The sequence below is a fragment of the Microcaecilia unicolor genome, chromosome 8 (assembly GCF_901765095.1).
Source record: "Microcaecilia unicolor chromosome 8, aMicUni1.1, whole genome shotgun sequence".
Classification (NCBI taxonomy): domain Eukaryota; kingdom Metazoa; phylum Chordata; class Amphibia; order Gymnophiona; family Siphonopidae; genus Microcaecilia; species Microcaecilia unicolor.
In genome coordinates this window covers 180,887,181-180,909,936 of record NC_044038.1, presented here as the reverse complement: position 1 = coordinate 180,909,936, position 22,756 = coordinate 180,887,181, and the positions used below count along the sequence as shown (strand labels likewise).

Sequence of the window (22,756 nt, the reverse complement as noted above, 5' to 3'; positions counted from 1 at the left end):
TGCAGAGAGCTGTGTATAAAAATGCAGGCAGAGGTGAATGTCCTGCACAGCTGTGATCCCAAACAGAAAGAGAAAATAGGATTCAAGTTGCTACTTACATTAAAAAGGACAGATGGGGCCATCAGGGCAAGAGTGCAGAGAAGCAGAGGCAGAAAAAGACATAAGGGAAGGAGTGACATGAGAGCAAAAATTAGAATTTTGCTGATAAGCTGAGCAAGTCAAGAAGAAAACCTATAGAGGTTAGAGCTTCCTGGGGTCTTGGTGACCTTTCTGGCCCAAGACTGGATGCATGGAGGACAAATATCTGGAACTAGAAGCTATTTCTCTTTGTTGTTGTTCTTATCCAGCAGTTTTCTCTTACTCTTTCAAGTTTCAGAAACAGTCTCTGCTGGACTATGATACCCTGAGCCTCCCTCACAGCTCTCAGGGATTTTCCTTTAGTTTCTCAGCCTCTTTTTTCACAGAGATAGGCCTCAGTAGGAAGCCAAGAACCACAGCTAAGTCCAGTACTCAGTGTAGAACCCATTACTGCTGTGTGGTCACTGAGACTTCCTCCCGTATGGTGGGGGAAGGGGGTGGCTATGAGTGCTACGCCCCAACCTGTACTGGTCCCAGCAGAATCACACCCAGGTCTATACTATGGCAATGCCCAGTTCTGCCACTAGGGTATAAGCTCTCATTACTGAGTCACATACTGGAAACCTGACATACAGTAGCAGAAGAACAGGGGGACCCACCTCTGGAGATTTGAGAGTGGCTATAAGTAGGTCCCTCCCTTCTCTGGTGCCCCCCTTTTCTGTAGAATCTACTTAGGTAGATTTATGCCAGTGGCAGTGCTGGCATGACATCTTATGTGACACATACATTCCTGTATGATTGACTGTGTCATATATGATGTTCACGTTGCCTTCTCTCTGTCCAGGGCCATTGACTTGATTAAAAAAAACCCTCCCCCCAGGAGACCCTTCATCTCACTTCATTATAAGTGCAAGAAGAAACACATGTGACAGTACCGTGTCGTTTGTAGATGGGAGGTTTCCTGTAGAGGTTACTTTCACCCATTACTGTGGAAAGAGGAGGGAGGAGGGTCAGTATGGCAGGGGACATCTATTTGCAGGCTTCTGTCCTGCAAGTTTACCTGTGAGAATTAATATGTGTTTTCCGTCTCTGAAAAGACTCCAGTTTAGCAGTTTTATTGATTTTCCACCCCTACAGATGTCTGTATGATCCAGCTCATCAGACCAGAACTTCCTCATTAGTACTTAGGGAGGGACCCTGCCTCTCTGTATGGGAAGAGCCTGAAGAAAGTCCTACTACAGCTATGAAACTGGCCATTAAGACTAGTGGCACTCTTCCTTACTTCATTTCTTTCTTGTGAATGCTGGGTTGGGACCAGTGGTGGCCTCCAACTTTCGTTCTAACTGCACTGGGGAAATGAAAGCAAATTCAGAAAGCTTCCAGGTTAGTGATGTGGCAGAAAGTCACCCCAGGGGGGTGTAGGCTCATGCTCAATGTTTGGCAGACCAGGTCTGCCTCTACAGGAAGCATGCCATGTACCCAGAGTCCCACCCCTCTGCCTCCTCACCCCCTACACTGCCTCTCCCACAGAGCTCTCTTGGGTCCTTGGACTCCAGTGCCTACCTGGAATGTGGAAGTGCCTGGGTCCATGGTATGTGGTTGGAGTTGACGATCTCACATCTAATTGGCTACAGTACGGGGAGCTCCGCCCACTTTCTGTGCCTTAAAAAGCAAAAGGAAGAAAGCAGCAGTGATGGAGATAGACAAGAGGCTGGGGGAAAGTGTCACATGTGAGATCAGACTGTGCGTCATAGTGCATAAGACAGGTTCTGCAGCTCTTTAACAGTTGGAGACAGTCCCACAAACCAATATCCTAATGACAGGGAAACCATTTCTTGCAATTTTCCCCCTTGCTCCCAGCATTGGAAACATACTGGGGTAAATTTTCAAAAGCTTAATCAGGACCCACGTGCATGAAATAATGAGGTGTGCACTGAAGATGATTTTCCACGACCTAAATCTGCACAGGCATAAGAGGAATGTTTCAGGGACATGCATAATTTTAATTTTCAAAAAGTACGCCTATAGCCTGCATGTTGCTAATGATGTACTTTGAGCTGTTCTTCTGAAATGGCTACATTTTAGCTGTATAACAGTCCCATGTTTCAACACAGTGACTGCACATACCTTGTGTGTCAGGGGCATAGCTATGGGGGGCAACGGGGGCTTGGCCCCCGCAAATTTCATCCAGGCCCCTGGTTTGGCTGGCAGGGGTCCCCAACCCCCGGCAACTGAAGCCTTCTTCAGCTCCGGTCTCCGGCGCAGCCTCGTTCGCTGCCCTGTTCTTCTTCTTGCTCCTCCTGTGCACACTGACGCTCCTGAGGAGCAAGAAGAAAGAAAAGCAGGGCAGCGAATGCGGCTGCGCCGGAGACCGGAGCTGAAGAAGGCTTCAGTTGCCGGGGGTTGGGGACCCCCGCCAGCAAAGGTATTTGTTTTTGTGGGGGGAGCGACGAGGCGGTGGGGGGAAGAGGCAAGGAGGCGAGGCGAGGTGTGGTTTGGGGGGGGCAGCGGGGCAGCACTCAAAATGTGCCCTGAACCTCTGGCTCTGGCCCCCTCCCACCATGAGGTCTGGCTACGCCCCTGGTGTCCGCAGCAGGTTGTTCTGTGCATGCTTTCAGGCACAGGCATCAGTTAGGTGTGACTACTGCAACGATAGCCACGTTCAGATAACCAAGAGCCAAGATGGATGTTTCTGGAACAAGTCTGCAGCCTCCACATAGCAAAAGGTAGGAACCAAAATGCTGGCTGCTAAGCCCAGATACTGGCACAGAAATATTAGTGTAACTCGGCATTCTGTGCCAACATTTAGGATTGCCCACTTATGCCATGTGTATGGTGGGTCTAAATGCTGCACTATGGTGAGTAAATGACATTGTTCTGTAACATTTGCCCACATGAATGCCCCCCCTTGCAACTGTGCACTATGCAGGCAGCGCCAAATTAGCACTTACGTGGAAATCTGTAACATTCACGCATGTAACTACTAGTGTATTCGATAACATGAGTCACACGTTGGCATCTAGCTTCAGGCAGCTGTTAGAGATGGAAGGGGATGGTGTCTTTAGTAATTACTTCTGGCTGGTCTTACCTAATCGGTAATAGTGCTGTGGAGAGCGTGGCAGGGTTGGAGACATGCCCTGGCGGCTGTAGGTGGGAGAGTCGATGTACCCAGGACTGGAGGATCTCCTCTGTCGAAGGTCAATCCCTTCATAGATATCCTACAGTGGGTGATAATCAGAGGGAGCTGGTGATGAAATAAACACTGGACCAGCAAAGGAAGGAAATGACGGGTTCTTCCAGCTTGAGGAAGGCAGAACTATCATGGCTTTCAACACAAGCAGAAACCTTTTCAAACTTGAAGCGCAGCGCAAGCAGCATACCTGAGAGTAAGGAGACAGCATTCCCAGGGACTGAAGGCAGCAGGAAGGAAAGAAAAAGGACATTTATAATTAAGAGCCCAGTGAGTGACTGGAAGCACTGGCACTTCATCTTCTCATCTCACAGGCTACTTATACCCAAGGTAAACTGCCATTAAACCTGCCAGTGTCTGATTAAGGCCTCTGGGAGGCTGCAGTTTATCTCCAGCCGATAAATCTCCACTCCTTCTAGGAGTTGCAGCTATTGTTATATACAAAACCAGCACATCTCACTCCTAACCCATCCCAATAGACAGACTGACTACAGCCACAGGAGAGCAAGGGCAGGAGAATAATTCTGATGTATGGCAACTTATTTACACCCTGCCAGGGCAGAAGATTTATATTCCGAGGAGGCAAGCGCCTGCTTTTCACTCGCTCCTAACTAGCATAACTGTTAGCACCTAGACTCAGTTACCCCTCTCCCTCAGCTGTCCCCACAAAGACCCCTCCCACCCCAGTGCAGTAACCCCTCTATGAGCACAGGAATCACTACCTCTGTCTTATTTTCATCCAGTTTATCCTTTCAGCTTCTAGCTCAGTTGAAATCTGATCCAACTAGGGAACCTTCCCTAACAGTTACCCCCATTCATAACCCAGTCATCATGGTGAAAATTCTTGGTAGGGTGCCACTAACTGTAACTCCATTCAGGGTTCAGTACACATACACCTGTAGGTGTCACTATTGTGCAATGGTTGGGATTTCAAATGGAGTTACCTTCACCTAGGAACCAAACTTAGGTCTCCACTAATGTCACTATCACTGTGGTTCTCATGCTACCATTTACTTGTCTGTTATCATAAAATCCTTGATGATGCATGACTGTTCTCCTCAGGGAATGTAGTGTAATTTCTTACTGTTTCCTGGATTCCCTTATTAGATTTAGCAAACATCTTTCTCAGTAGTTCGAAGTGAGTTACATTCAGGTACAGTAGGTATTTTCCTGTCCCAGGCAGTGGTGGGATTTGAACCTTGGCTCCTCCAGTTCTCATTCTGCTGCTCTAATCATTAGGCTTCCCCTTCACATATTGTAGTGACCCACCACACGTCCTCAGTCCCTGCCTGCAGTGGTCAACTCCTTTCCCCACAGTGTGACTGATCAGATTTTCGTCCTGCTCTACTCAGGTTCCTGGGGATTACCTGAAACTGTTCCATACCTCCCCATAACCGTATCTCTCCAGCCTGTCGTCCGATGCATATCTCTGATAGGACTCGTAGGAAATGAGGTCTGGCCGTTGCACGTCATAGATGGCTTTAACCTTGGGGAGGGCAGCTAAATCTTTGTAATTAAGGATCTCATTATCGACTTTAGCCTGGAGAGAGAGGGGGAGGGGTGATAAAGCAGAATGAGAGGAAAGAGAAAATGTGGAAAGGCAAAGAAGTGAGGAGAATAGCTGGATCAGGAGGCAAGAAGCATGGGACTCACTTCTACTCAATATGAATCGTTGCTTTACTGAGCAATGTTAACACAGAGGAAATGAGAGAGTTATGTGTCACACATTTCTCAAAGAGGAAGAGATGGTGGTAGCAGTGGGAGGCAAGGCAAGGTATATCAATGCATGGGCAGTCTACAGAATAGCCAACATGAAAGTATGTTCATAGAAGTCTGATTGAAACAGGGATTGGGCAACACTTCATTGAACACATGGAGGCCTTGTGTCTCCAAATGCAACTCAGCTTTGTAGTTATGTGAATGCTTTTCTTTTGAAGTTGTTATTTGGGAACTCATTTTGTAGCTTCCTATATGGTAGTGAAGGTGTCACCATTGGTACTGCAGAAACTCACATTGCAAAGACCAGTGGGACACCTGACACATCACTTATGACAACTCTAACACCATGAACAACAAACAAACAGGGAGAACCTCCATGTAGAGAGTCCAATCAAAAGAGTAGAGGGTGGAGAATGGACACTGCAACACAGGTGCTTAAAAGTTGCTTTATTGGGTGCTAGTACAGCAGGACCCAACACGGTCTCAGGGGTCACAATATATTTGAACGGATAAACAATGAAGCTGTCCAAAAGCTTCCGTTCGGAACGACAGAAAGACATCCCTTCGGGTTTTGCTGGATGTCTTTATGTCATTCCGAATGGAATCTTTTGGACAGCTTCACTGTCTATCCATTCAAATATATTATGACCCCTGAGGCAGGCAGTTTATTATGCCGAAACACGGACCATATTTGGTCCTGCTGTACTAGCACCCAATAAAGCAACTTTTAAGCACCGGTTCCTGTGTTGGAGTGTTCATTATCCAACCCTTAATCCTAACACCATGGCACCTCCCAGGCAAGTTGCACCGAGAAAAAATGATAATAATTTAAGAGCACAATGGCCCACATTGGTTTGGGTTTATAGAGCCCAAGTGCAGCCAGGCTGTCAGTGTACATCATACTTACACAAATGACACGGTTAGGAGAGCCGATGCTGGACCCTGGAGGAGAAATGGAGGTCTCAGATGCTCGTCTGTGCTGTGTGAATATGAAATAAAGTGTCAGGCACAAGAACAGGACATACCTTCTTCAATTTGCACAACAGAGGTACAGACCCAGATTCAAATAACTCTGTCTTTTCTCTCCAAGAAGTGTATAAGATGAATTAATGCAAGTGTCACAGCATCAGTCTACTAAGATACCAACGGGATCCCGCATTGTCCACTGGCCTCTAGTTCATGAAGGTGCATATGATGTAAGCATCTCTTATGCACTCTCTTCTCCATTGCACACTCTCAGACAGCCACAGCGCACACATTGGGGGCAGGTCTACAACTGTGAGAAGCCTGCAAGGATCCTATTCTATACAGGAACTTAGACGCCAACTTTCCTTATAGAATATTACTGCGCTCATAATTTAGGCGCAAACACTTTCACCAGCCATAGAAATGGCTCAAATCTGTAGCTAAGTGCCAGAGCTCTGCGCATAACTTATAATATACTATTAATTATGCATGCAACTTTACACCCCGCCCTCATTCTGCCCAGTCTTCATCTATGTATGAGATGCATATTTACAAAACAGTGCATTGGGGAATGTGAACATAATTCAGTAGAGGAGGTCGCCTGAAGTTAGGGGCTGGGATGCTGCTTTCCAAGCGCACATTCTGTATCTGCAATTATGCGCATAATTCATTATAGACTTTTATTCTATTCTACCTCTGCTTTGCATACCGCCCACAGTCCTCGTTGCAAATATTGCGGTTCATACTCAGAAAAGGACCTCAACATCTGAGGGATGTATAATCAACACATTCATAAATAATCACATTAGTTTTCGAGGCCTTTCTAAAACATACATAGGATGGGATTTGTCCTAGATCACCGGGGAAAGCATTCCAAATTCCTGCACCTTGAAACGGGAGCAAATGATCACACACAGACTTTTCATCGGACATTTCTAAGTAAAATGTATCCTAATGGTACAGTTCACAAAAAACAAGAATTATGTCTATAAGGAGGGATAGCAAGTAGTTCAGTAACTCCCCTTGAATTTTGGCCATAAATTAATTTAAAAACTAAACAAGCCAACTTAAACTCAATCATCCCAATATTCAGCGCTATTTAACCAGTCAGAACGGCTGCTGACTGGTTAAGTAGCGCTTAACTGGCTATCCGCCAATATGCAGAGGATAACTGTCTATCCCCCACTGAATATCCCTGGTTAGTATCTAGTCGGTTATATCACATGATTTTTAGACCGGGTTCAGCGGCCATATTTGGCCGCGTCAAATAGTGGGATACCTTTGGCCGATTTGAAGATAACCGGCTAAGTCTGAATACTGACAGCCGGTTATCTTCAAACCAGTCAAAAATAAACTGGATATTCAATGTTGGTCACCAGAAACAGCCCTGCATTGAGTATCTGGGCTTAGATAATGCAGCTGAGTATGGGGATCACTAGGGCTCGTCCGTTTAGCAGGTCCTGCTATTTGTATAAACTCTTTGGATGTTGAATATTGGTCCGCTTGTTTTTATAGTGGCGAAGGAGAAAACCTCAATTCCAGACCTAGCCGCAAAGCGTGAAACCAGAATGAACTCAACCTATTCCTTAAGGCACGATCCTGTGTCTAACATACCTTTAACTTCTTTTCAGCTCGAGCAGCCTGCTTACATATGGGATGCCAGACCTCCGAACCTGAAAGCATGAAGAACATTGAAGATTGCCACAAACCCTGATAACGTCACACATCTTCCCAGTAAGGCTTCTCAAGACCATGAGAACATGTAGGAGTTTTCCTTACAGGATGTGTCTCATACTAGCTCTACCTTTATGGGTAAGGTCATGCATTACATGTACTTCCTAAGCAGGGGCACAGGGGGTCGGTTTAAGTAGCTGAAAAACAGGAATTTTAAAGATGCTCTTCTTCCGGGCTGGTGGTGCATTTACACCATTGTGCTTCTGAGGCTGAAAGACCACAATATGTTCTTTTACATATTGTATCTGACTAGCAGCAGTCCAGAGATATCAACCCCATCCCTCCCTCTTCTTAAGATGGCTACTTCCTTGGGCCAGTTTTTGCCAGTCCCAGACCCAGATACAGTATCTCAGGACATGTGAGAGACTACGAGAGCTCTTCCAAAAGATTTTTTCCATGAATTTTGGTCAGTTCCTGGAGCTTGAGGAGTTTATTAGGGAATAAGCAGCAAGCCAAGAGGATACTCTGGGTACCATAACCTGGTCTTTGAGAGGTTCTGCTCCTGTTACAGATAAGGATGGCTCTGTGACTCAGTCACTGTGCTGTAATTTTCTGGAACTCCTGCATTTGCTCCTGCTGTGCCTTCTTCATCCCTCTGATGCGAATGAACACTGTAATTACAGCTGTTCCCAGCAGATCCAAAATGTCAGGGCCTTAGCGGAGTAATTATTACCATTAAAGGGTGCAGTTTTTCATACATAATTCTATGTTTGTGTATGAAAAATATCAAACAACATGTGACAAGAAAGCTTTTGGAATTAACAGAACATCAGTGATAAAGGTTACGGCATAAAAATGAGAATCTTTAGGGAAATATCTCCAATTAAGAGACAGACAGTCTTACAGTTTTTAAAGTATCAAGATGTTCAGCCTGTTTGCAAGAGGCTCAACTCAGAGCAAGCACCTTATGTTGTCAAGTAAACGTTCCTCTGTTGTAAGAGTAGACTGTTACATACCTTGTTTCATATACAGCTTCCTCTTAACATACCCAGATCTTACTTATATCCCCAAGTAGAGAGCTGCATGGGAATGGGGACTGCAGGAATCCAGCAGAAGTTGCAGGATTCCCATGGTATGGAAGAAGTTTCAATGGGATTCCCACACGATTGGAAATAGTTACCATGGGACTCCAATGGGGATGGAACAGGCTGCTGTGGGATTCCTGTGGGAGTGTAGTCAAAATCTCTGAAGACTCCAGAATGATGCTTGGAATGCCCAGAGAGGAAGCTGGAACACCAGACTGAGAGTTGGAATACTCACTGGTTGAGTAGTGAAAACCATCCATAAAACCATGGGAGGCTGTTGGAGTTGGGAGGAAACAGAGGGCTGTGAGCAAGTAAATAATAGTGCTGAATCCTGCAGGTGTGGGTGGGGATGGAGGAGATTAATTGTTGGGATGAATAGGGATGGGGTAGATCTTAGTGGATATCGGTGGGTATGGGTTAGATTCCATTGGGGATGGGTGAAATTACTAACCCGATTCAAGTCTCTAATCCCAAGGGCCATTTTGTCCTCATAGAAATGTTTTTATATTCATTTAAATTTACCCTAATCCGTGTCAATACTTCAAATATATTCATTGTGGATATCCTGCAAAACAACTGGTTGTGGGTCCCCCAGAAGAGGTTTGGGAAAACTTATTCAGGTGAAGCAAATATTTTGCCATGTGACTACAAAATGTTTGATAGAATAAGGTAGTACAATCACAGACCTAACTTAACAGCTGCCTTTTTGGATACTGATCAGGGGTAGTTAAGCCTACTGATATTTGTATTTTAATTTTGCACTTTTACATGTTATCCCTGATGCAGTCATCTGACAAACCATGGTTGTGTTGGGGCTTGTAATTTGTCCTAAGTTTGGTATCTAATATTTTTACTTTCTTGTCTTTTACATTGTTAATTCATTTTATTGGTTGTATTTAATGTGAATTTCATATGGTTGCCTTTATCTCCTGCAGTTATGCTCGGACTCCAAAATACTCCTCATAGTTTATTCATGTTGCCTGATTTTCCATTGAATTACTCTTGAGGACTGGCTTTGAACTTATCACTTGGAGACATCAGACCTCCAGATAGCTTTTGTTAAAAGATCTACCTTTGCCTTTAGGGGTAAGAATGAATAGAATGGAGCCAGTGTCATCATTGGGCCACCTAACCAGTTTGTTAGTGTTTTGCTTATTACTATATTGAAGATTTATCAAGAGGCATCAGGTGGTCACATTGTGTGTTGTAGTTTCCTGGATTGTTATTTGTTATACTGACATCTGATAAATTGCAGTAAAAATATAAAGAAAAGAGTTGAACGTACACTGCTATGTCCGGGAGTTTACTTCTTACTCTCCTGATTACTGCAAAGCAGAAATAGATAAGGTAATATGAATGTGGGGTTTTTGTTTGTCAGAAAATTAACTCCTTGCAGGCTGTTAATGTGAGATCAGCCTGAGCTTTGTTCTCTGCTTCCACTCTGCAGGAAGTGACCATGTAAAGAAGTGGGGTGGGGTGGATGCTAACTCCAAGAGTAGCCCCAGAAAGGGAACCAGAAGGCTGCAATTTTACACAGTAATTTAATGCTCAAAAGAGAAAGGCTGTAATGGGATACATTACTTCATACACTTTACTTCTTCTGCATTCTCTTCTCACTGGTGCAGTCCTGTATGTCTGTATATTCCTGTGTAATATATTATCCATGTGCATATGGTTCTGAAGGTCACCTTGAATAAAAACGCTCCTCGAAAGAGCTCTGGGGAACCAGGTTAATAGCTTAGTCTGACATCTCCTCATAGCTGGCACTGCTCAGTAATACATCTCTGTCTATCTGCTACTTATAGATTTGCTGGTCGCACAATCCCTCCAAGCTCTCACCTACCAAACAATGCTTTGCTTAAATTTATGGCAAAGCCTCAGCCATTTCATTTGTGTTTCAAGAAACAGTTTTAATCTTCAAATTGTCTTTTCTGGAATTGAACCTGTATTCTTTCTTTATGTCGCACCTGGCATCCCGACTCTTTCTTATCGGAGATAGGAGAAGTCCACTGGCAGTTGAAGCTAAATTCATGCCAGTATCATAGTTATAGGTAAAAGTAGCCACATTTCCCTAATTTCCTGCTTAAGGGATCCCAAATGGTTTCCAGGTAATGAGGGACACTTGAGGGGAGCTGGGATTTCATCATGACAAATTTAGATTTGTTTTTAGAAAATAAATATACATAAAACATTTCTATCTGATACCTTTAAATGGACTTGGATATAACAAAAGAGAGGGAACGAAGTACAAACTAAAGTCCAAACAAAAAAAACAGCACCACGGGCCTTTAAAAATGGAAAATAGTTCTTTAATGAATGAGCCTTGACAAAAAGACCCAACACGGGCCGTGTTTCGGTGACTAGCACCTGCGTCAGGGGTCACAGTGATGACGTGGAAAACTTGGGGAATAACTCGAATATATTCCTCTCCAATATATTATTCCTTACCCCACGTCTCATATAGTAAAAGCTACAAAGCACAAAGGCACTTTCACTTTCTGTATCCAGTGGTGCTGTTTTTTTTGTTTTGACCTTTAAATGGACTAACATGGCAAGCACACTATTTTTAGAAAATAAAAGAAGATGCCCACAATGAGTTGGTCAAAGAGGGTCCCAGTGGTTGGCAAGATGGCGGAAGACAGTCACAAGTATGGTGAGATGGCAGGAGATGCACACCAGTGGCTGGCGAGTTGGTACAGAATTATCTCAATGGTTGTGAGATGAGGTTGTTTAGATTTGTGACTGCCCCTTCCCCATTCACCTTTTGTGCATGTTCATGGCTTATTGTCTATTGTCTAGTTGTGGTATTTCATGTTCCTTCCCCCATATATATTTTTATCACAACTACGTTAACTGCTTAGACTTTTAATTATAGTTGCGGTATATCAAATAAATTGAACTTAAACTTAATGAGGAGACACACACAAAAGGTGTTAGATCCGGTGTTTGGTGAGCTCTAATGGTTGTGACATGGCAGGGGACACACACAATGGTTGATGGGTGTTAGCTCCATGGTTGGTTAGTACAGAATGGTTCCAACAGCTGTGAGATGATGGGGGATGTATCTAATGATTGATGGTCCCAGTGGTAGTGAAATAATAGGGTAACCACCTGTTTATTTGCGCCTTCACAAAAATGTAGCACACTGGTGAGACAAGACTGCCCTTGGCTGAATCCATGTTGACTCTGCCCCATTAAAACATGTTTGTCTATGTGTTCAGTAATTTTGTTCTTTATAATAGTTTCTACCATTTTGTCTGGCAAAGACGTCAGGCTCATGGGTCTGAAGCACTGATCCTGGCTGCTGCAAACACTGGTAAGAATCTCTATTTCCTTTAGTAAATGAGATGGGATGAAAAGGACCTACTTTAACTTTCCCTTCCCTCCTTGATAGCTCAATGAGACACAAGGTGGTGCTTGAGGGCTCTTTCCTGACCTGTTAGGTACATCTCCTCCCCTTCTGTGAACATCTGGTGGCAACGGACACAGCGGGCACAGGTTGGATGGTAATGCTTCCCTCCTGCCTGAAAGAACAGCAAAGGTTACAATGGGTCGTTCACTGCCACTCATCCTGTATTAGGGGGCAATTCAATACCTGGAGCCACAAGTTAAGTACTCAGATGCAATGCGTTGAGCGTTAATTCTATGATGACATCCAGGCATCAAGATTTCATTATAGAATACTAGCGTACATTGGCATCTAATGTGTCTATGCCTAAATGTACTACTTTAGCACAGAATGTGCATGTCTGTAAGTTACACATGCATGCCCTACCCATGCTCCTCCCCTGTGAGCACCCCCCTTGCATTTACATGCTTAACAAATTGCTCATATCATTTATAGAACAGCGCTGAGCATGTGCCTAGTTCTCCTGTGTGTCAGTGTGCAGTTACCCATCTAAGTGCCAGTATTCTATAACGTAAGTGTGAAAATGGTGGTTACTTTTAGGCACTAAGTTATACAATGAGGGGGGAGGGGTTAGTGCCTTTCTGAGAGCTTAGGACCCCTTTCTGTGCCTTATGAATAAAGGACTGCAGGGAGCAAATGGTATGGGCACAGGAATTTAAAAGAAGGAAAGCTTGAACCCTATTCTCTTGACACCTCATCATCCCCTTCGGAGGACGATAAAGACTCATCAATTGAAAGGTTGAATCTCAAAGCTGCACTTGAGTCTCATGGTTGCAACACAGAGCGGATGGGACCAGAAGTGGTCACCACTTCTGGACCCGCTGTGCGTTGTATCTATTTCTGGTGCAGATCCGTAGAGCCTTTCTTGTTTTGTACTTGGGCCTCTTAGGGGGTCTTTTACTAAGGCGCACTAGCGTTTTTAGCGTGCAATAAAAATAGGTGCACGCTAAACGCTAGAGACGCCAATTTAAACTTCTCCTATTGACCTATAAGTGCATTCACTCTGCCGCTCCCCAGTACCTCTCCACTCTTGTCTCCCCCTACGTTCCCCCCCCACCCGAGTACTCCGTTCTGTAGATAAATCTCTCTTATCTGTCCCTTTCTCCTCTACTGCTAATTCAAGACTCCGTTCCTTTTATCTCGCTGCACCTCATGCCTGGAATAGTCTTCCTGAGCCTATACGTCTAGCCCCGTCTTTAGCCGCTTTCAAGTCCAAACTCAAAACTTACCTCTTTACCACTGCTTTTGACTCCTAACTCACTTACCCTGTTCTTTATCCTCACCTCTTTATTCCCTCACCCTTAATTGTTCTGTCTGTTTACCCGTCTTATCTAGATTGTAAGCTCTTTGAGCAGGGACTGTCTTCTATGTATGGTGTACAGCGCCTCGTATGCCTTGTGGTGCTATAGAAATGATAAGTAGATAGATAGATAGATAGATAGATAGATGTATTCCTATGGGCTAAAACACCAGTGTGCCTTAGTAAAAGACCACCTTAGTGACATGGAGCTGGGCTGCACTTCTGCTCCTGAGAAAGCAACAGTAATTCCACAACCTAGACTCCAGCTTCTTAGAGAGGACTTTGTGTACTGTGCAAGAAGTCACGATGCACATCTTGACAAGGATTAATTAAACATTCTGCTGCTAATTATTTTGGAAATTCTCAAAGCTACTTCTGTCATTTAGTCCAGCTTGGAAGTGGACATGGTACCAAGAGACCCACAAATTAACTTTCTCTCTTACTGGATGTGACACAAACTCTAACAGAAAATGTATATACAGCTCCTACATCATCTAACATATAAGCAAATCAAAAAAAGTTAGATGTATCAAAACTACAGTGTACTTCAAATTGTATACTGTCAACAAAGCATCTAAGCTTTGAACTATAAGGAACAATGGTGGCTTTTAAAATTAAATATTCTTATTCTTTCTCACTCTAACACGTCACTGCTTTACGTTTTAGTGAAGGTAACTCTTGATTGCCGATCTTGCAAGGCATTGTGTTTTGAGCATTGCGTTTCATATACAAGGTTATATATCGACAGACACATGGTTTTTCCATAGGCAATTTTAAAAGACTGAAAAGACTCCAAAGGCAGGCCAGTCAGCCGAAACATGGCCGTGTCAAGTCTTTTGAGCTACACAATAAACCTGGACTTTTTATACATCGTCTAGAGACCATATTCTAAAGACGTTGTCACCATTCTTTTTCAGCAACATGGACAGGAGAGACAGACCTACTGATCTACTTATGGCATACTTGAAGTTATCCCCGACTTCCTGATGTAACACACGAAACATGATCATGTCGAAGGAGGGAGAAGTTTTTAAAGATAAGTCTGACCTATTTTTGAAAAAATTGAAAGAAACTTTTGCTTTGGACATTTAGAATAGTATGGACTATCACTGAAACGCACTGAAAAGCACATTGCACTTGAAAATCGCAGACTAATATAGTGGCTAGAGGCTTCGTCAAAAGAAAGTATACAAACAAGCCCTGCAATCTGATGTCCACTTAACACTTAGGGCCCTGTTAACAAAGACACGCTAGCATTTTTAGCACACAATAAAAATTAATGTGCGCTACCGTGTAGACGCGCATAGGAATATTATGGGCATCTTCACAGTTAGCGCTCGCTAGAAATGCTTGTGCGCCTTTGTAAAGAAAATCCTTATATTTGTAAAGTAGTTTTGTTACATCTAACTTTTTTTTATTTGATTTCCATATAAGCTCTGACATCGCAAATGACATCATAACCGCATGCGAACCAAACACCAGTGGGCGTGATGTGATTTGTAATTCTCTTTCCAAGATGGCTTCTCTTAGGAATGCTAGAGAACTGTAGGAGAACCACTGAGGAAATGCAAAAATAACGAAGAGGAATATTTTTCATGAGTAAAAGGCACATATTATTCTGACATATCAGACAGCGTAAATGGCTAAAGCTGATTTTGAGATCTCATTCTGAATCTGATCAATTCTCTTGCTTTCACGTCAGTCTTTAAATATGAAAAACAGTCTAGTTACCATCCCAACCCATGAAGACTCATTCATCACTCTGCACTGACGAGCAGCTGAAAATCCGAAAGACCAGAGGACTGTAAAGGAATCATTTCTATGTATACAAAGCATATTATTCAATTCACTAGTTTATCAGATCCCTCTTTAAAGGAGACAAATGGAGAAAGAGAAATCAGGCTACGATCCCTCCCTTCACTGAGTGAACAGCAACTGAGCAAATCTGAGCTGCTGAAAGAATGGAAACTCAATAGATCCAGAGGGTAAAATGCAGCCCCTGTCACTATTCACAGATTCTGAAGAAAATGCAAGAGAGGGAGATGCTGCTTGAGGTTTCCTTAATTCTTAGGGGGTCAATCTTTAGCCTCTTAATTTACTGTGCTTGGGGTTCCTATTATGTATTTGAAAACAGGAGTCCATTGAATTAAGAAAAATAGCATTTGAGCTCAGATACCCAGTGTGCATTGAGTTAGGAACAGGGAGAACAAGAGCAATTGATATACTCAGTAGACAGGCACAAAGATTGCATGAGCACAGTCATCCTTCTCGGTGGACATTTTCCTTGTTTCTAAGTTAGGTTATAGAACAGATCCTCAGGTACAGTAAATACTAGGTATGTCGACTCATCATAATTCATTGGATTCCTGTTTTCTAACATAACTGTAGCAGATCATTGCAAGAAGCACAGAAAGATCTGTTGGTGCTAAGATGAAAACCACAAAGATCTGCGGTACTGGAAGGCGATGCAGATAACATCTTGGTTCAGGTAGATGAAATAATGGATAAGAGTGTTGGTTTTGCTTTAACAGATCAGTCTAGTGATGCCTTGGTTGGGAGTGGGGGGTCCATCCTTCTCCATCTCAGAAGTCCACAAAGAGTTGCCCTTCAAATGGAGATAAAGGGTGAGTTCTACTGTTTGCGATTCTGAGTGTCAGAAATTAACTGGGTCTTTAGGATTACTGAGGCAGGGTGATTATATTGGAGTCCACTGGATCATTATTACTCAAGGAACTGACTGGCAGTGCCAATCCTATAAAAGGCTGTGCTGGCTCTTTATTTCACAGTGGGGTGTGTTTCTTAAAACATCAGTCTAGGAAATCTTCACCATAGTGTGTGTGCAAGGAACAATATTTATACCAAGAGGGGCATAATCGAAAAGGGGTGCCAACGTTTTCATGATGGCGTCCTTGCAGGAGGGCCCCGTGAAGGGGTGGGGAAACCCGCATTATTGAAACAAGATGGGCGTCCATCTTTCGTTTCGATAATATGGTCGGGGACATCCAAATCTCAACATTTAGATCGACCTTAGAGATGGTCGACCTAAATGTTGAGATGGTCGTCCCCGGTTTTCAGCGATAATGGAAACCGAGGACGCCCATCTCAAAAATGACCAAATCCAAGCCCTTTGGTCATGGGAGGAGCCAGAATTCATAGTGCACTGGTCCCCCTGACATGCCAGGACACCAACCGGGCACTCTAGAGGGCACTGCAGTGGACTTCACAAATTGCTCCCAGGTGCATAGCTCCCTTTCCTTGGGTGCTGAGCCCCCCCCCAAAAAAACCAAAACCCACTCCCCACAACTGTACACCAGTACCATAGCCCTAAGGGGTGAAGGGGCGCACCTATATGTGGGTACAGTGGGTTTCGGGTGGGTTTTGGAGGGCTCACATTTACCACCACAAGTGTAACAGGTAGGGGGGTATGGGCCTGGGTCTGCCTGCCTGAAGTGCACTGCACCCACTAAAACTGCTCCAGGGACCTGCATATTGCTGTCATGGAGCTGGGTATGACATTTGAGGCTGGCAAAAACATTAAAAAAATATTTTTTTTAGGGTGGGAGGGGGTTAGTGACCACTGGGGGAGTAAGGGGAGGTCATCCCTGATATTCTCTGGTGGTCATCTGGTCAATTCGGACATCTTTTCATGGCTTGGTCGCAAGAAAAAATGGACCAAGTAAAGACGGCCAAGTGCTCGTCAGGGACGCCCTTCTTTTTTCCATTATCGGCTGAGAATGCCAATCTCTTAATCACGCCCCGGTCCCGACTTCGCTATGGTGCTGACACCCCCCCCCCCGTGAACTTTGGCTGTCCCCGCGATGGGAAGCAGCTGAGGACGCCCAAAATCGGCTTTTGATTATGCCGATTTGGGCGACCCTGAGAGAAGGACGCCCATCTCCTGATTTGTGTCGGAAGATGGGCGCCCTTCTCTTTCGAAAATAAGCCTGCAAGGGTGTCAAATTGGTCCCAGAAGACCACAAACCAGACTGATTTTCAGGATAGCGCTGATGTATTTGCATACAGTGAAATCAGTGCATGTAAAGACATCTCATGAATATTTATTACCACAAAGGCAATATATGGGAAACTCAATTTCAATATAGTTGTAACAACAATTACATACAAATATCATCACAATTATAACCAATTGGTTATAGATGTGATGATATTTGTATATGAATATTTCTTAGGGACACTCTGAAAACATGACTGGTCTGTGGCCCTTCAGAATTGCAGTTTGACACCCCTGATTTATGCTTTTTCTAGTAACTAAATGGTTCTAAATAATATTACTGGACTGTGAGCTGAAAACATAAGAATAGCCATACTGGGTCAGACCAATGGTCCATCTAGCCCAGTATCCTGCTTCCAAACAGTGGCCAATCCAGGACACAAGTACCTGGCAGAAACCCAAATAGTAGCAACATTCCAGAACCTCAAAGAGTAACAAAATTCCGGAATCCCAAAGAATGACAACATTCCATGCTATCAATCCCAGGGCAAGCAATGGCTTCCCTGTGTCCATATCAATAGCAGACTATGGACTCTTCCTCCAGGAAATTGCCCAAATATTTTTTAAAACCCAGATAAGCTAACTGCTGATATCACATCCACCGGCAGCGAGTTCCGGAGTTCTTTGAGTGAAAAAATATTTCCTCCTATTTATTTTAAAAGTATTTCCATGTAATTTCATTGAGTGTCTTCTGGTCTTTGTACTTTTTGAAAGAGTGAAAAATCAATTCACTTCTACTTGTTCTACACCATTCAGGATTTTACATACCTCAATTGTATCCGTCTCTTTTCCAAGCTCAAGACTTCTAATCTCTTTAGCCTTCCTCATATGAGAGGAGTTCCATCCTCTTTATCATTTTGGTTGCTCTTCTTTGAACCTTTTTTTTTTAGATATGGCGACCAGAATTGAAGGCAATGCTCAATGTCATCTCATATGCAGAATTTATGAACAGCCTTCTAATTAGATCAATATGTTGATGCCTTCTGCTGTTAAAGAAGAGGGTCTCTATCTTTTTTAACATATCTGAGAATTTATCGTACCATGAAATTATACAAAAGGGTGCAAAATGATATTGCAAGGAAAGAGCAACTTCCTTCCACTGGTTGCGGGGACAGAACCTTTTCGGTGACTGAGGGAGAATGAGATATAAAATCAGTCACCCCTTTAGTCTACAAGCATGACATGAACAAATCAGTTGCATATTCATGCGTACATCTAGCATGGGCATTTACTTCAGCTGTAGGGCTGGTATAAGTGGTCACACCTGGATGTTTGCATGTTCTCTGCTACTTCTGCCAGGTACCTAAGTTCATAGAACAGACCTACAACAGGCACCAATACCCAGGGCATACAGTAGGTGCTGTGCTAGAGAATTACCTCGCCATGTGCCCAATCCTCATAGAAGTCTTACTGCAATGGTGATGGTCTCTGGCTATACAGAAGGCCTATGGGTCTCACAGATAAGACATAGCCAAAAACTGAGAAAGTGAATATCTGGAAATCAGCAGCTAACATTGTAACAGTATCACCAGGAGGAGAGAGAGAAAATTAAAGGATAATTAGCAGAGTAAGATCCAGAAATAGTGACCCGAGAGGGTGGTAAGAAATTCTGAGCCAGTGCTGGGTTTATCTCATGACAGGCATTTCCTTATGAAAAACTGGAAAAGCCATGAGGAAATCTAAATTTAATAAATAAAAGCAGGCCACCCTTTCTGATATTCCTAATGAGGAAGCAGAAGAGGTGAGGATATACAACTAGGAAGAGAATTAAGCTTTTAGGGGATGGATTTGCAAACTTTGGACTTAGCCTCACTGGAAGGAGACATCCTGAATACAGGGCAGCCACTCCTTTCCCTAAACCACTCCTCTCCACCGACTCTCTGGTACAGCAACGCCGCGGCTCCTGGAGAGCAAAATCCCTGCAGAAGTGGGTGGGTGCTAGTGGTGTCTACTTCCAGTATCAGCTGCGGAGTAATGCATAGTCCAAGTGCACATGGATGGCTGCCACATTTGGCTTTACATTTCTGATTCTTCTGAAACGTAACATGTTCAAGATCATACGACGTCCAGATATTTATATAAATCTCAAAGTACTTACTGTATTGCTAAAGGATCATCTTCATAATAAATTCGAGTGCATTATTCTTATTGGGGTAATTCTTTGAAAGACGGTGGGTTAATAATATGGGACTGCACTGTAGTATTTGCATTCCAGTACTGAGAACACATCTGCCCAGCAGGGTAGAGTGGCACAACCCACAAATCCCCCTCCAGTCAACAAATGGTGCTTGGGCAGGTCTGCTTGCACAAGCACACATCACTATTATCAGCAGCAACAGTGATCAGGTTTCCACCTGGGTACATCAGATCTTTATCGTTCCCATAAGTTCTTTGCCTTTGGCTGAGATTCAAGAGTAGGGTCTGAGCCGTCAGCTCAGGTGGTCCCTTGTTGGCCTTGGGCTGAGGTTGAGAACTTGCTTAATATGGGGAGGCTGAAGCATTGTCACTCAATCTCAGTGGGGAACATAATGAGGAAGGACCATTGCCAAAGCTGGAAGCTTAAACCAAAAGAAATTGTTAGTTAGTCAGGATATGGTTAATTCCCTCTGAATCCATTGTAAACGCTTATACTGACACTTTACCTCTAACACTCTTCCGCTGATGTATCTGTTACAGGTCTCACATTTTATCCCAAACTGAGCATGGTAATCAGATTCACAGTATGGTACACCATCCCTGGAAAAGCAGAAAAGCAGAGGCATTTTTCAGTTTTGACTGTTTTTGACCAAAGTGTACCTGGGCATGGTAAAGGCGGAAAGGTAGAGCCATGCCGTATGGGGAAAGTGCTTTGAGATAACGTCCAAACTATTGCCAAGTTCACTATCCACTACTTAGCTTGCCAGGGTGAACTAAAGCATATTTCCAACCCTATTCTGTAAAGATGCTCATATGGTGCTGATGGCTGCTGTGGATATGGTGTATTCTCTCCAGTGCCAGGACTGTGCTCTCCACAGCTTCAGAAGTTCAAGCACCAAGTATAACCTGATTGAGTAAGTCCAGAGGGCACCTACTAAAATGATTAACAAGCTTCATAATAAAAAGTCAAGATCTAAATACTGTATTGTTTCTAATAATAGTCCATTTTTTATAATAACCCTCTTCCCATTTTAGCACTGAAAAACCCTGTAGATTTCATCTTAAAGCCAAATTTAGATTCCCCTAATAACAGCCCCCCCTCAAAATTCGCATTGCTCTCCTCCACCTTCCACCCTCCCCTGTGATGACCAGATCTCTCTTCTCCTCACAGTTATGGCATAACCCAGCGCCATAACCTTAAGAAGAGGTAGGAAGACAAATCCGCTCATTGAAGGGGAAGGGGGGTGTGGTGGAGAGTGGAGGGTGGAGGGGAGCAATGCTGGTTATTGTGAAGAGCACGGTGGAGGAGAGAAATTGTGCCTCCATTAATTGCCAACCCTAGACTGCAGAAAACCTAGTGTTTCTAACAATAGCAGGGTAGGTGTATCTTAGAGCCTGATATTCAAAAAAGGCTGAGCTCATAAATTTAAGCTTCTAAAGTTCTCTCTGTCTACCCCCTTTCGTTCTATGAGCCCTCTTTGCAGAGACTCCCTTCCATTGTAAATTTATAGCAATGAGGTCTTTAAATGTCTCTATCATATTCTAACAGTTTTTCTTAGGCCGTGGCTTTTCTGCTCTGGGAGAGAGGGATAGGGGCACATCCTGAATTCCCTGTAAGCTTTTGGGGGCTGAGACCACAATGCTTAACCTCTTTTCTCCAAACTGGGACTAAGAGATTCCGGCCATAAAGGTTATCAGCATATCACCTCCATGCAGATATGGAACCCACCTACCAATAACCTGTGGTTGTACTCACTTGCTGATGTACTCCCCAGTCAGAATAACACTGCAGGTCTGGCACTTGAAACAACTGACGTGCCACTGTTTTTCCAGGGCTAGGAGTGACTGTCCATGCTTAATTTCTTCCTTACAACCAGCACAGTCTGAAAAATATCAAAGCAATATATCTATTCACAAATTATAAAAAAGAAGTGTTACCCCCCCCCCCCCTCACTCCAGAGCACCACACTGATCACCATCACCAAAAGAAAGCAACGCTACACCCCTATCTGAGCTCTCCCACCACCAGGGGGCAACACTGCACCCCTTTCTGAGCTCCCTCACCACGAGTGTCACAACACGGGTGCGAGAGCCACGATCACAGGAACGGGGGCGGAAGCTGCGATCGCGGGAGCAGACATGGGAGCTACGGGAAGACTTAGTGCTGCTCTGTCCCTACCTGCTGCTTGCACGCCGCTTTGTCTCCAGGCCTGGACCATCTCCCCCACAATCTCTTGGACTCTGGAGAGTTTGGGATCACCACTTCCCCCTGTGGGCATCAGTGGTTTGCTGCCTCTTTCCTCTCGGGGTTCACGCCTTCAGAAGCCTTTCTCTCTGACATCAGTAGTGACGTCAGACACCTTCTCCTTCAGGTGGATTCCTCCTGAGTTCGGAGCCTCAGCTATGACCCATCTAGAATAGCTTCCGTATTTGCTATTTACTCTAGTCCGTGCCTGACTCTTAGCCTGGACCTGACGCTCCTCTGTCTGCTGCCTGCCACTGACTGCTCACCTGGACCTGACGGTTTTTTCTCCTTTGCCTGTCCTCAGCTTTCGGTTTGTCACCTGTGTTACCCTGGTTCCTTGATTAGCCCCCAGACCCTCTCTAAGTCCTGTTGGTCACCAGAAACTAGGGGCTCAACCACTGGGGAACGGTGGCTGCAGCAGATGAAGCTCCTGGCTCGTTGACTGTTGATCCTCCGGACCAGCGCAAGGGCTCATGTGTCGGGACACTGAGGGCAACACTGCACCCCTATCTGAGCTTCCCCACCATCTGAGGGCAAGACTGCATCGCCATCACAGCTTCCCCCAATCCTGACAGCGTATTGGCATCACAGCCCCCCCTTCTTAGTCCCTCCCTGAGATCACTGCTTATCCATTGCCCCCTGACAGCAACATGTCTCAATCACCACCAGACAACACCACTATGTTTTTACCATTAGAGAGCAGCACAACGTCTCAACTGAAATTGTGTTTCAGTTGTGTATCTGTCACAGCATGACTATGATCGAACAGGACATCACGCAATCTTCATCCATTCCGACCCTCCACTTATACCTCATATGATCACTATACAACTTTGTATTTGTTATCCACTGACTGGGCAAACGCCTTTGACGGTACTATGTAAGCCACATTGAGCCTGCAAATAGGTGGGGAAATGTGGCGTACAAATGCAACAAATAAAT

The 22,756-nt window shown here is 44.2% G+C and overlaps 1 protein-coding gene across 1 annotated transcript in view; it reads right to left on the bottom strand.

The window, feature by feature from the left end:
• ABLIM3 (actin binding LIM protein family member 3) overlaps positions 1–22,756 on the bottom strand; it is a 67,699-nt gene that overhangs the window by 26,147 nt on the left and 18,796 nt on the right. Inside the window, exons 5-12 of the mRNA XM_030213433.1 lie at positions 21,326–21,452; positions 20,076–20,169; positions 12,149–12,236; positions 7,568–7,626; positions 5,895–5,966; positions 3,167–3,296; positions 1,642–1,740; positions 1,014–1,064 (exon numbers count right to left, since the gene is read on the bottom strand). Coding sequence (XP_030069293.1) covers positions 1,014–1,064; positions 1,642–1,740; positions 3,167–3,296; positions 5,895–5,966; positions 7,568–7,626; positions 12,149–12,236; positions 20,076–20,169; positions 21,326–21,452 — 720 coding nt within the window. The remainder of the gene's footprint in view (positions 1–1,013; positions 1,065–1,641; positions 1,741–3,166; positions 3,297–5,894; positions 5,967–7,567; positions 7,627–12,148; positions 12,237–20,075; positions 20,170–21,325; positions 21,453–22,756) is intronic.